Source organism: Hemicordylus capensis, chromosome 3 (assembly GCF_027244095.1).
Source record: "Hemicordylus capensis ecotype Gifberg chromosome 3, rHemCap1.1.pri, whole genome shotgun sequence".
In the NCBI taxonomy this organism is placed as follows: Eukaryota; Metazoa; Chordata; class Lepidosauria; order Squamata; family Cordylidae; genus Hemicordylus; species Hemicordylus capensis.
Genome location: NC_069659.1, coordinates 273,265,889 through 273,280,403, shown reverse-complemented (window position 1 = coordinate 273,280,403; position 14,515 = coordinate 273,265,889). Strand labels below are relative to the sequence as shown.

Genomic DNA, 14,515 nt, shown 5'->3' with positions numbered 1-14,515 from the left:
ATATTTTGTGGGGCTTCCTTGCACTCTGGAACAGCTCTGTTACAGCAGAAGAAACTCGCTGAGGGTCAGGCAATTAGAGATGTGCACAAATGGCTCATACACGGGCAGGGGGCAAGGGAGTAGTTTCCTTAAGAAGCTGGTAAGGAGTTCCTTACCTGCTCCTCCCCTGCTGCTTTTCCAGGCGTGTCACCTGGTCCCAGTTGGCCGTGTGGGGCTGTGGCACTGTTCCCTGCAGCTTCCACACAACATTGTGCCAGCCATGTCCATGCCAATGCCATGCGGAGGCTGTAGGGAACAGCGCCACAACCCGCGCGCTGCTGGTTTGGGACTGGGTGCCGCACACAGAAAAGTGGTGGGACAGAGCAGGTAAGGAGCGGATCGTACGCTGGCACCCAAGCCGGCTTGGCACTTCCCAGAGGAGACACTGAACTGGCTCGTGCATGTCCCTACAAGCAATATGGTCAAAACCCTAACAGAAACCACACTTCATAAAGTGTAGAGACTAGCACAGATGGTAGCATTGTATGAGCCTTGATGATAGGAGCCCCACACTTCATTGTTGTTGTTATTTATACCCCTTTCAGAATGGGTATATTATGATCCCAGCAGTCAACTCCGGATAAAATCCTAGCTGCCGCATTTTGCACTAGCTAAAGGGTTCTTGGGGTTTTCTAAAGGGTTCTTGGGGTTGCCTAACCCTTCACCTGGCACACTAGCTGAAGCTGTGCAAAAGCACCTCTGGCCACCGCCTCCACCTCAGCATCCAAAAGCAGAGCCGGCCCAGCAATACTCTCAAGCTGCACACGTGCTCTTTCAAGGGGAGTGCATAACCAGTCAAATCCCTTCATCCCGATTGGCTCTCCTACTGACCAACAGGACCTCTGTCTTGTCTGGATTCAAACTTTCTAAATTACACTATTTGCTCATTTCTAAACAGACTGTTTAAAAGCTGTGGACTAAATCAGGGATGGCCCTGGGAGGGTGCTGGCCTTGGGGCGAGCGGCACTCCCTCTCAGACACACTCCTTCTTCGCTACTGCTCCTCACCCTGCCCCTGGCCTTGCTGAGTATGCAGCACATGCACTGCTAAGAAGTTTGATTGCTTCCCTCCTCATTCCAGCACCGAGAGTGGCTACTTAAGTTCCCAGCACCGCGGAAGCTGGATACTATATGAGAGGCATGCATGTGTTCTGATGCCTAATGTTAAAGCAGCTGCCTGTTTGGGTGCTCCCAGCAGCACCGCTGCATGTGATTTGTAACTACAGGCTTTTAGTTTTGATTTTGACTTGTGGGACCGCAGGCTAACCACTTGCCTACATGGGCTAACTTACTTAACCAAATGACAAATTTAGCAGGCATCATGGGAAGGTGACTCCAGGTCGAACCTAACATACAACTGAAAGGGGGGATTACTCCCCATGCTCCCTCTCTGTTCATGCACAGATGAGGTTGATGAGTAGACCAGAGTCAAGAAGTTATTTCTCTAAAAGGAGTAGCTGAAACTCTTCTCAAAGTTGGTACAAAGGTTTAGCCTTCTAAGCTAATCACCTTCACAGGAAGAATAGATAAGATTGCAGCAGGCTCATGCCTCTGACATACGTGTTAATGGTTGGCATGAAGCATGGGGGAAGTGCTCATTATGTTAAAGAAATCATTGTGTTAAGGAAGACCATCTTGTACCCAGAAGGTCTTCCTGACATGAGATAAGCTCTGAGTCCACCTATTCCATTGTTTTACATACAGGTTGTCTAAACCTTTTCACTTCATTGTGCTCTAGAGCACACCCACCTAGATTGATCAAGACAAAATGTATTCTTTTGTCCACCACAGATGCCACCGTTTTCAGCAAAGAGGTATGGTCCATATTTGGCTGCAGGGCAGACTTCTGCCTATTTGTACTACAAACCCCATCAAGCAGTGTGCTTCTTCTCAAGATTCATCCATTGCATGTTGTGTGTCTGGGCACCAGCTATTCCATCTGGCTGTGCCTTGGCCCTCATGCATGTCTCGCTTGCAACCTGCAGTTTGGCCCTGTCTCCAGGCCCAGTCTGCATAGCACGCTTGGCTGCATCAGAGAACTGGTTTCCTGGGATCAGACCACCTTTAGACTCTTACTGGCTTTCGGACTCGTAAGTGACCTGTGGGTCTCCACTTTTTGCATCCCATTTTCCTGCACACCATTGGAAAGAATACAGGTATACTAACCAACCTCTGCTCCAAACTCCTTTGATCCCTTCTCTCCTTGCTTTTTTTAAAGTCTAAAGTTGTTTTCTAAAGGCCAATTTCTCTGGCCAGCCTTGAGTTGATTTTAAGTTGGATCTCAAGCTAAAACGCCTCTTCATGAGCTTCAGTTTAATATTATTGGTGGTATTAGCTACTATCGTTTTGCTTATTAATCATGCAACACAATATTAACTAATAAAACCTTTCTGTACACCTATCACCCTGAATAAATCTGATTATGTTTTGACTTCAACTCTGTCATCAAGCTTTGCACAAATTCTGTAATGAACAGCTTTCTCTCACTTCGCTGATTTCTCACACAAGCCCAAAAGTTAGTCAGGCATGCATAGCCAACACTCCAGAGCAGTTTTATTAACACTAATCGGTGCACGCATGCCTCTTATTTAGTATCCAACTTGCGATGTGCTGGGAAGTTCAGTCACCTCTCTCTTTGCTCAAACAAGGAGAGAAGCAATTGAACTCCTTAGCACTCTGTGTGCTGCATACTCAGCAGTGCAGGGGCGGGGAAAGGAGCCGCAGTGAAGGAGGAGTGTGGCTGAGGGGTGTACCTTGGGTACGGCCCTGTGTGTAGTCCACAGCTTTTAAACAGTCTATTTAGAAATGAGCAAATAGTTTAATTTAGAAAGCTTCTCCAATTGTCTTAGGCTGGTTCAGACATGTGGAACCTCAGCTAAAACCAAGCTCCATGCTGAGTCGTGGGAATGTGCACTTGCCCCCTTCCATTCCTGTGTGGACATCCACTTCTGCTCTAGGTTAAACAGAGACTGGTTGTGATGTCTAAACCCACCAATTTCACTTCATAGCATATTTACTTCAAATAAATCAGTAACTTACTTCAAACCTTGGGAACAGATCTCAACCTATTTGAAGTAAATAGGCAAGAATAAACCAGAATTTGTGGGTTTGGATGTCATGAACGATCTCAGTTTACTTTAACTTAGCTCATCAGGTGTGGGGAAAGGGAAGACATATTCCCTAGGCTCAGACATCTTGAGGAGCCCAGCTTTAACCAAGAATCTGGGTTGTGATCCCTTGGCATCCATAATAATGGTTCCTGTGCCTGCGTAAGAACCTTGTGGCTGAGAAATATAGCTCCTTGAGGCGCCCATGCCACGCCTCATGCACTCAGTGTGGATGTTATAAAAGACGGGCTAGATGCCATTTCTCCAGTTCCTTTTTGACTGCCATAGCAATCATATCTCGTCACAACAGCTCCTTGAGCAAATAGGTTTCTTCTGACAGAGTTTTCCTAAAACAATAGGGGGAAAGGTTTATCCCTTGGACACGGACCTCCTTTTGACTGTTCTAATCTCTAAACTGACTGGTTTTGGTTTTTCGATCTGCGTTTTCGGTTTGACTTGGACTGCAGACTAAGGATTGCATCTTCTTGACGGACATGGAAAAGATGTCATTAAAGCACTATGCTGATTGCGCAGCTAAGCTTCCATCCCAAGATAAGCATAGCTTCTTTCTTATTTGCTTGAGTGAACAACATAACACGACTATATGCAAAATATGTCTGTCATTTTCAAAACAAATTAGAAGTAATTGGGCACATAGGATGCATGCGACTCTATATGATGATGCCAGCCATTCCTTCGACATCGAAGTCTGTATCAGCATTGCTGTTGACGCCAGGGACTATAACCTTGGTGTCTACCTTATCTTACAAGCTTCCAACAGGTTTGCCCCCTCGACATAAAGAGAGGAGAAGGCATGGCTCTTCAACTGATGACTCCTCAGTGCCAGCAGCACCCCAGAAACATAGGAGCCATGAGGTTACATAGAGAGATAGAGAGAGACCCTCTTCATCTGGGCTGGAAAATGCACCCCTTGTTCCCAAGTCGGCATCAACCTCCAGACCACCTATGCCGAGTGTGTCAGTATCGAAGCCTTCAACTCTGAATCCATCGATATCAAGACCATCCACATCCATTATAAGACACTCGACATCAACAACCCCACGTCTGAAATCAGTTTCTTCTGTTGTGATGCCTTTCTGTTCACTTTCCCGATCAACACCAGTGTATCGACATACAGAGGCTTCACCAAAATTTGACACACCAGTCATTACTGCACTGAAGCAAGTCCTTGGTGTCGAGGGACATCACTGACACAAGTATTTGACATCAATGACAACGCTGAAGCTCTCAAAGCCGGAATTGATCATTCCATGGCTCAGACTCTTCCCTCCATTCTGGATTCAAGTAATAGCATTCCGTCAACAACTACTTTAAGGGTTTCTTGTCCTAGGCCACAGAAGATCCAGAGGTGGACTACAATGTAGTGATTGTCACTACAGCATCCACAGCAACTCGATTGATGCCTTCTATGGGTATTCAAACAACACCTTATGGCTTGCTCAGACCATCGGGCCAGGCACTTACCATGTGTCAGTTAACTGGCCCAAATCCTCTTCTACCCAGTGGCATTCTTATGGCTTTGTGCACCATTCTCCTACTCCCTTTACATGGCTACTTGGAAAGTCTGACATGGGGGTAACCTCGCCAGGCTTACCATATGATTACCACAGTGACAATCTACAGAAGGCCCAACAGTCAAAGACTGCAATACCATCGTATACAGCTTCCATACTTTCCACCACCTTGCCAAGTTCTTCACTTGTGCATACTTTGGCAGTGGATAATGCCTCCACAGCATGGAAGGAGACAAGGTAGCGGTGGCAGCCATTTTTGAACCTACCAAGAATACAGAATAGTATTAAGAAGCCTAGCCACTCAGGCAGCTCAGCAGGGATTTTTCAGCATTTCTTTCCCTCATGTAAGCTTCCTCTGAGACAACGGCTATAATCTGATACAGTGGTGCATCTAAGGACGAAAGGGATAGCAATATTCCCTTAACTAGATGATTGGCTGCTGGCATCAGAAGGCAGAGAAGAGTTAAGTTCTCAGATGTTGTATGTACTATCACTTCTCCAAGATCTGGAAGATACAAGTAAATTGAAAAAAATCTAACTGGGAAGCAGTGCAGTCCCTAAACTTCATAGGCGCAGTATTAAACATGGAGACAAAGTGAGCATACTTACCAGTGGAGCTTGTCCACGCCATCAAGGACCTAGTTCACATGCTCCAGGCTCCACCAAATCATCTTGCACATCAGGTCCAATGCTTTCTGGATCTTATGGCTTCAATGGACCTGACAACAGAAAGGTCTGCATATCAAAGTTTTGGGACCTCTGGCTGTGTTCATGGGAATGACAGCCTTCTCACCAACCCTGAGAGGTCAGATAGTCCAAATACAACTAGACAACACAACTGTCATTGCTTATATCAACAGGCAAGGTGGCACAGTGTTAAGATCCTTATGCACTCTGAGCCTACAGTTTTGGCACTGGTGCATATGCAACAAGATTCACCCTGTGGCTATCCATATAAAGGGGACGGACAATAAATTAGCAGACAGCCTCAGTTGGTCATTTGCACACAAGCAGCAACATGAATGGGAGATTCACATGAAATATCTAAGACCAATATTCAGAGCATGGACTTATCCTGTGATAGACTTGTTCGCTACATCATTAAATGCAAAGTGCAAGAATTTCTGCTCCAAAGCAGGGCACGACCCTCATTCTCTGAGAGATGCTTTCCCAGAGGAATAGACTGGTCCAGAGGAATTATTTATACGTTTCCACCACAGCCACTGATAGGCAGAGTGGTGGCCAAATTACTTGCCATACAGGTATCATGCATACTAATAACACCTTGGTGGTATCGCCAGTCCTGGTTTCTGTTGGTACTCAGACTGTCACATCACAGGTACCGATGGCTCCCAAAGTACCCAGATCTTCTCTCTTGGGACATGGTCTTGTACTGCATCCAGACATAGCCACACTGTATCTCACAGCGTAGCGGATAGCCTTCTAAACAAAATCCTACTAAATCGGCGGAAATTGTCCACAAGACTAAACTATGCTACAAAATGGAAAATGTTCAGAACGTATGCAAAGGCTAATGGTTTTTGTTCTCTCAAAGCCCTCAATTAGAGAAGTACACCTATAGTACACCTGTTAGATGTTAGCTGACATCAGGTTTAGCTAATATGTCCATAAAAGTGCACCTCGCTGTTCTATCCTCTAAATATCTGGAATGGGATGGAAAGCTACTGTTTACTCATCTAGATTGCAAGAGTTTCTTGAAGGGTTTGTCTAATTTATACCCCCACAATCAGAGAACCAATAACACAATGGAGTATATTGCTAGAACTTTCTGCATTGATTTCGGAGCCATTTGAGCCCATGAACTCAGCTCATCTCAAACTAGTGATGTTAAAAACTGAATTTCTAATAGCCATTACGTAGAGTGAGGAAGCTGACAGCTTCGCACATAGATGTGTCGATTATGCAACTCTTCCCTGACAAAGTTGTGATGTGAATGGACCATATGTTCCTACCGAAAATAGTCACTGACTTCCATCTGAACCAAGATATCATATTCCCCACCTTCTTCAGAGACACCTCAACTTCTCTGGAGAAGGCAATGCATAAACATGGCATGCGTAGGTCTCTCTTATTTTACCTATACCACACAAAATCATTCAGGTTAACCAAACACTTATTTTTATCCTAAAAGGAGAGAGCAAAGGGGAACTGTAAATTAAGACAACGCCTTTCACATTGGCTTGTGGAGCTAATTTTGCTGACATACTGCAAAATGTGGAGCTACCAAAATCCATCAGGGCTCATCAACCGCCCAGAGACCCAAGTTTTGGACAGCATAAACATACGTTAAAATAAATAATCTAAGGCCTATGCTACCTCAGCAGCCCACTTATCCACCATAACTTTCAGAGACTTTTGCAGAGCGGCGACCTGATCCTCGGAGCTGCCCTTTGTAAAGCACTACGCTGCTGACCTTTGCTCTGCAGCGGAAGCTAACTTGGGGTGAAGTGTGTTAAAAAGGCTGTTACAATAACCCTCTTCCTAAGGGAGCTAGCTAAACACTCATTCTTATGGATGCCAATGAATCACAACCCAGATAAACAGGTTGCTTACCTGTAACTGATCTGGTAGTGATCCGTTGACATCCATAAGTCCCTCCCTAGCCTCCCCACTGCAGTAGCTGAATGTGCATTATATTATGACTCAAAAGAGAACTCACCTCATTATTTTTCAGTGGACGATAGTCTATGTAGGTGGTCATCCAAGAACTGGGAAAATGGTGTCCCGCTCTTTCTTTTAATAACATCCATGCTGAGCATGTGAGGCGGGGCATGGGCTCCTCAAGGAGCTATAGCATTTGGCTGCAAGCTTCCTGTGCAGGCACAGAATCTGCACAGACATCCATACCATTCTTATGGATGTCAACGGATCACTACCAAATCATCAGTTACAGGTAAGCAATCTGGTTTTCTGTGTAACAACCGAACCAACTCTTATTATCCAACATACTTGCTAGTTTTGTTTTCTAAGGAGAATTTATAATGTTTTTGTTTCCAGAGAATATCCAATATAGCTGAACCGGCGCACAGCATCTGTGCCGCTAGTCTCTCCTAGCTGCTTCCACCCCAGTCCACTCCCCGTCATTTTCGCCCACTGGCTGCCTCCTCTGCAGCTCTCTCCCCTCCCAGCCCCCATGCCCACCACAACAGCCCCAGTTGCTGCGCCAGCCTCCACCCAGCCATTTTCGGGAGCCCGCTGCCACTGCCCACCCAGCCAGGCTCCTCTCTGAGGCGCGGCTCAGCCTCCCGCCTCCTCCTCTCGCCGCCCCCAGCTGCCGGAGCAGCAACCCCCTCATCCTCGGGCTCCCCCTCCGGGTTCCTCCAACCCTCAACCGGCGTTTCCCTCAGTCCTGAACTCTCACAGCTTGTCACAAGAGTTCCACCGCCAAATCCTGGGCATGCATGCTGGCTAAGAGAATTAAATATATAGATAGATGTTTCTATATATCTATATCACACACAACCAACCTTGTTCTCCTGGAGTACAAATTGTCCATTTCTAAACAGTATTCATTTCAGCGCAAAACCAATCCTAGTACAACTTTACCGATTTTTATTTAGGCTCCTATATAAGACATTATATGAAAATAATTCCAGGACTACTCAGTTGTGTTTTTATTCCATTGTATCTCCTCAGTGTAGACCAGTGGAGCTTTTTGTATAGCAAAGTTATTGCTTCACACATCCCCCTATATACTGTAATGGGGGAGGAACCATCTACAACCTGCTGTGACCAGCTTGCATGCCACTTTGCAGACAAAGTTGCTTGCATCCGTGCCAATTTGGACTCCAGGATTTTTGCAATTCCAGCAGATGTGCCTCTGGTCCTATTGTGTTGGATTATTTTCAGTTTGTGCACCCAGGACAAGATCCTGGGCCATGTGCAGGCAACGTCCTACACTCTAGAGCCTTGCCCTTCATGGCCAATAAAATCTGCCAGGCAGGGTACGGACACATGGTTGGAAGCTATATTCGATGCGTTATCAACCTGAGGGCAGAATGCCATTTTGAGGTGATGGGGAGACCACTATTAAAGTTTTCCCTTGACCTCTCCAACCTGAACAATTACTGGACTTCCTATTGAGTACAGGGATTTGAGGCACTGCTTTGGAGTAGCTTCAGTCCTATTTTGGGAGGAAAGGTCCAGAAGGTAGTGTTGTGGGACTACCGCTCAACTCCTTGGCCTTTGGCTTGTGGGGTCCTGCAGAATTTGGTTATGTCCCCCATACTGTTCAGCATCTGCATGAAACCATTGGGAGAGGTCATCCAGGGACTTGGACTGAGTTGTCAGCAATATGCTCTATCTCTCCTTATCATCTGATCCAAGGGAGCCAGTGGTTGAATCGGGGGCTGGAGTTGGGCTAGTAAACTGAGATAGAATCCAGACAAGACAGAGATGCTGTTGATCGGTAGGAGAGCAAACCAGGATGACAGATTGAACCAGTTCTTGATGGGGTTGCACTCTCCTTGAAAGAGCAAGTGTGCAGCTTGGGTGTACTACTGGGCCTGGCTCTGCTATTGGATGCTCAGGTGGAGGTGGGGGCCAGAGGTGTTTTTGCACAGCTTTGACTAATGCACCAGCTGCATATCTTTCTTGAGAAGGCTGATCTGGCCTTCTGTGAGTTACCAATGCCTTATTCGCGTCACAACTGTAACATGCTCTAAGTGGGGCTGCTCTTGAAGAATACTCAGAAACTGCAGCTAGTGCTAAATTCGGCAGCTAGGATTTTATCTGGAGCTGCCTGCTGGGATCTTATTATACCCATTCTGAAAGAGCTGCATTGGCTACCAATTTGTTTCTGGGTCCAATTCAAAGTGCTGGTTTTGACCTTTATAGCCCTTAACAGTTTGTGCCCTAGATCTCTGAAGGACCACCTGCTCCCAAAGGTTTCTGCCCACTTGACAAGATCATTGGAGGGTACTCTGCTGTGTGCCAACGGTGAGAGAGGTTTGGCTGTCAAGCACGTGGGACAGGGCCTTCTCAGTCATTGCCCCCAAGCTTTGGAGTGCTCTCCTGGCTGGCATCCACTCCTCAGCCTCCACCACAGTTTTTAGGGGGAAAGTAAAAATGTGGCTCTTCGCCCAGGTTTATATAAGAGTGTACAGTGTTTGCTGCTGCTGCTTTGTGTTCCTAGGGCCACATGAGATGGATGCTAAATAAGAAGCATGCATGCGCCTTGAAGCAGGGTGCACACTACTTTCATTTAATATCCAGCTTGTATGGCACTGGGAAGTTCTCCTCTTTCCTTGTTTGAGCAAGCAAAGAGGCGAACTTCCCAGCAACATGCAAGCTAGTTACTAAATGAGAGGCGCACATGCACCCTCATGCCTAATCAGGGTGTATGCATGCCTCTGTTTAGTATCCAGCTCGTGCAGCACTGGGAATTTCAGTCACCTCTCTCCTTACTCGAACAAGGAAGGAAGCATGGAACTCTTTAGCACTGCGCGTGTTAGAGACTGAGTGGGGCAGAGGACAGCTGACAGGAAATGCAGGGGTGGTTGAGCCTGGCCCTGAGGCCTGGGGATCAGTGCAATCGCCCCACTCAAAGGACGGGCCTGACTACACAAAGTTAGGCTTCTGCTTAAAAGGGGATCAAGGATTGCTGCCCAGTTCCATAGTAGCTGTACCATATGTCTGTTGATATTTTGATATAAACTCTTCTGCTAATTGTTTTGTTTTCTGTTCTGTTAAGGACCAAACAGTGGAAGAAAAGATGGACCATTTTCAGAAGCGTTATTCAGTTCCCCACAGGGGGTGGCTATAAAAAACAATATTATTTACGTAGCAGATACAGAAAACCATCTGATCAGGAAGGTAAACTTTCATAATTCAGAAACATTAAAAATTATCTTCCCAGTTCCACAGATAGAAACTGACGTCAAAGCCATCATTCAAGAATTACACAATGCAGCTAAAGGTTGTTCAATATTTATATGTATATTTTCAAAGAATTTGAAACGATCTCTCTCTCTCTTCAGATATGCTTTTATGGCACGCTATGACATACAACAATTTAACACTTTCCTAAAGAGAAAGGAATGCAATAATAATATTGTGTGCCATGATTTCTTTGTTCCATTTTTAGATTTAAAATAATGATATTTTGGCTCTATGGAACCATGTGTTTTGTCTCCCTTTTTCCTGAGAAACATATAGGAATATAAGCAAGACTGCATTTATTCATTTCCAGGATCATAGTCTTAACAAAGATTGCTGCAAGATCAACACAGGGCATGTCTTGCTTGGCACATTCTACGTGTAGAATATCAAACCATAGTCAATCATACTCACCATAGAATCATAGTTGAAATGGGGAACAGTAATCTAGTCCACTCAGTGCTTACATGCTGCATCCTGCACAATTGAAACCACAAATTTCAGCCATTTGTGTTTCCTGTGCACACATTTCACACTTCTGGCAGCATTTCCAGCTTGGAAGCAGTGTGGAGCTATGTTGGGGTGTGTTTTGGTGGAATTTGGAGCATAGTTTTGTTTTTTGGAGCCATTACTGTAGAACCTGGAGTGGCCAAGGTACAGTGCTGTACTCTCTTATTTCTGGTCCCTCCCCCTTTTGGGTGGGATTTCTAGTACTTTTTAATTTACCAGGGAAATGAACCCCATCATTCCCATAGGCACAAGCTTTCATTTACTGCAGTTTCGGCATTTGCGGTGGTATATAGCCCCCGCGATAAGAGGGCCGTCTGTGTATCACATACCAATGCCCTCTTTCCCATAGTTTGATCCATTGGCCTCTGCTATGAAGCGTTGTTGTCCTAATCTTTCTTCTTCCTCATTCCAGCACCTTATTTATCAAACTTGACAGATATAAGATTTATCACTTGCTAGCTTAGATGTTTTACCATCTGCTGGTGTTGACAGGCCACATGGCCAGAATTCCTATTGCAGAACATCTTTGTCCATGTGGGTCTTGGGAGGTTGAAGACTTGGTCCAAGTATTGATCCTTTTGTTGTAACCTCTGTCGTGGTTTACATGATATATTTATTCAGCCATTGATTGATTGATTGATTGGTGAGTGAGTGCCGTCAGGTCGGTGTCGACTCTCAGCGACCACATAGATAATCTCCAAGATGATCTGTCTTCAACTTGGCCTTTAAGGTCTCAGTGGTGCATTCATTGCTGTAGTGATCGAGCCCATCCGCCTTGCTGCTGGTTGTCCTCTTCTTCTCTTGCCTTCAACTTTTCCCAGCACTATGGACTTCTCAAGGGAGCTGGGTCTTCATATAATGTGTCCAAAGTATGATAGTTTGAGCCTGGTCATTTGTGCCTCGAGTAAAAATTCTGGATTGATTTGTTCTATGATCCATTTGTTTGTTTTTCTGGCTATCCATAATATCCTCAAAAGTTGTCTCCAGCACCAAAGTTCAAAAGCATCAATGTTTTTTCTATCTTGCTTCTTCAGAGTCCAGCTTTCGCATCCATAGAGTGTCACGGGGAAAACCATGGTCCGAATGATTCTAATCTTTGTAGGTATAGACACATCACAGCATCTAAATATCCTTTCCAAGGCCTTCATTGCAACCCTACCAAGTGCTAGTCTGCAGCGTATTTCTTGACTGCTGGATCCTTTACTGTTGATGGTCGATCCTAAAAGACAGGCGCCATCTACCACTCCAGTGTCTTCATTGTCAGTTCTGAGGCTGGTTGCTGTACCCGTTGTCATTAGTTTAGTCTTCTTGACATTTAGTTGTAGTCCCATTTCTTCACTGTGCTCTTTGACTTTCATTACTAGAGCTTACAGATCATCCGCATTCTCAGCTATCAGAGTGGTGTCATCAGTGTAGCGCAGGTTATTGATGTTTCTTCTTCCAGCTTTAAAACCACGCTCATCTTCTTCTAGTCCAGCTTCTCTCAGTATATGTTCAGCATATAAACTGAATAAACAAGGAGAAAGTATACAGCCTTGTCTTAGTCCTTTGCCGATCTGGAACCGGTCTATTTCACCATGTTCTGTCTGGACTGTGGTTTCCTGTCCTGTGTATAGGTATCTCATGAGAACAATGAGATGTTCTGGGACGCCCATTTTCTTAAGCATATTCCACAACTTGACATGGTCAATGCAATCAAAAGCCTTTCTGTAGTCAATAAAGCATATATTGACTTCTTTCTGGTATTCTTTGGCTTTCTCAATTATCTAGCGTGCATCAGCAATGGTGTCTCTTGTTCCTCTTGTTTTCTGAAACCATCTTGAACATCCGGCATTTCCCTTTCCACGTAAGGCTCTAATCTGTGTTGGATGATCCTGAGCATTATTTTGCTAGCATGTGAAATTAAGGATATTGTGCGATGGCTTGCACAATCTGTTAAGTCTCCTTTCTTTGGTATGGGTATGTTGACTGACCTCTTCCAATCTGTTGGCCACTGTGTTGTTCTCCAAATTTGCTGGCATAGTTTGGTTAGAGCCTTGACTGATTCTTCTTCTGTTGCGTGCAATGTTCAGCCATTACTTATGGCTTATCCTGGGAGATCTTTGGGGTTCTATGAAAAAAATGTACTAGCTGATACCAGGCCCTATATAAGGAAAGTAGCTAGCTTTTTTAGTTTTTGCCATCTATGTATGTGGCAAGCTGATGCAATGTGCCTCATTGTTCTGAATTATTATGAGCCAATGTTTCTGTTTTTGAGTGTCCCATGAATTTTTTATGTCATTGTTTAACTACCTAGTTTTTGAATCAAATATTTTTGATAGGCCTATGGCCAAATAAACAAACTAATTGATTGTAATTTGATTCACATGTTCTGGATTTATCTTGGCAAAGCTAGAGTAATCAAGATGCCCAAGCCAGCACTTGCTGCTTGATTCAAGAAAAATGAAAAACAATTGCTATAACTCTTCACTACTCAGACCTCATATATATTTTAATTGATATTTTATTAAATAATATTAAATAATATTTTTAATAATTTATTAAAAATATTTTACAAATAAATATATATTGCATGTACTAAATATTATACTACTTTTAAAAAGACTCAAAAAATATTTTAGAAGAAAATTAATTTACCTTAAATGCATTTTAATCGTAAAGTATCAAAAAGTTGATTAATACAATTTGCTGAATGGTTTGTTTTACCAGTATTCAGTAAATTTACTACAGTTATTTCTAAAACTGTTGTTCTTCTCCCTCTCATATTTCACTCTTACACAATCTGTCAGTTTTGCCTTTATGGCAAAAAGGTTTAATTTCCCTTCCCATTCTTTGCGTGTAGATATTTCTGCTAGCATCCAATCCAATATTTTTCAAAACGTAACCTGGCAGCAACACACGCACATAAGATAACAATTCAACTGCTTTAAATAAGATAGAACAAAGATGAGAATTCAAATTATCTTTATCTTCAGTCCCCCCCCCCATTTCTTTTCTTATTTGACCCTAAAATTGCTCAGCTGCTGTTCAGACCTCTTACCGTTTAATTCCAGAAATATTTCAGTAAAATTGGTATTTTAATATTTAACTTTTAAAATCCAGAGATCTCTGTAGGGATCCATGGTACCTAACAACTGGGTCTTCTGTGCCTGTGCAGGAGGCCCTCGGAAGAAACTATTGCTCTGTTTTGGTGCTCACTGGTCCTTTAAGGCGTAGCGATAGCGGATCCTACAAAGCTGACTGTAGAGCACCTCCGTCTTCAGTTCCTTCTTGTCCGAAGGTGGTGAAAGCACATTGGAAAAGACCTAATACACTTTCTCAGCCTAATCGGTGCCTTGAAATTTTTTATAGTGTTCAGTTTCAAGAAGACACAGCCTTTTTGAGCAGTCACCCGGTCCCTAACTTACTGTGGTGGAGGCTTCTCTGC

At 44.2% G+C, this 14,515-nt stretch overlaps 1 protein-coding gene across 4 annotated transcripts in view; it reads left to right on the top strand.

The window, feature by feature from the left end:
- Nucleotides 1-14,515, top strand: part of NHLRC2 (NHL repeat containing 2) — a 71,796-nt gene that overhangs the window by 14,908 nt on the left and 42,373 nt on the right. For all 4 annotated transcript variants that reach the window (XM_053312066.1, XM_053312065.1, XM_053312063.1 and 1 more), the window contains one exon: nt 10,394-10,515. In XM_053312066.1, coding sequence (XP_053168041.1) covers nt 10,394-10,515 — 122 coding nt within the window. The remainder of the gene's footprint in view (nt 1-10,393; nt 10,516-14,515) is intronic.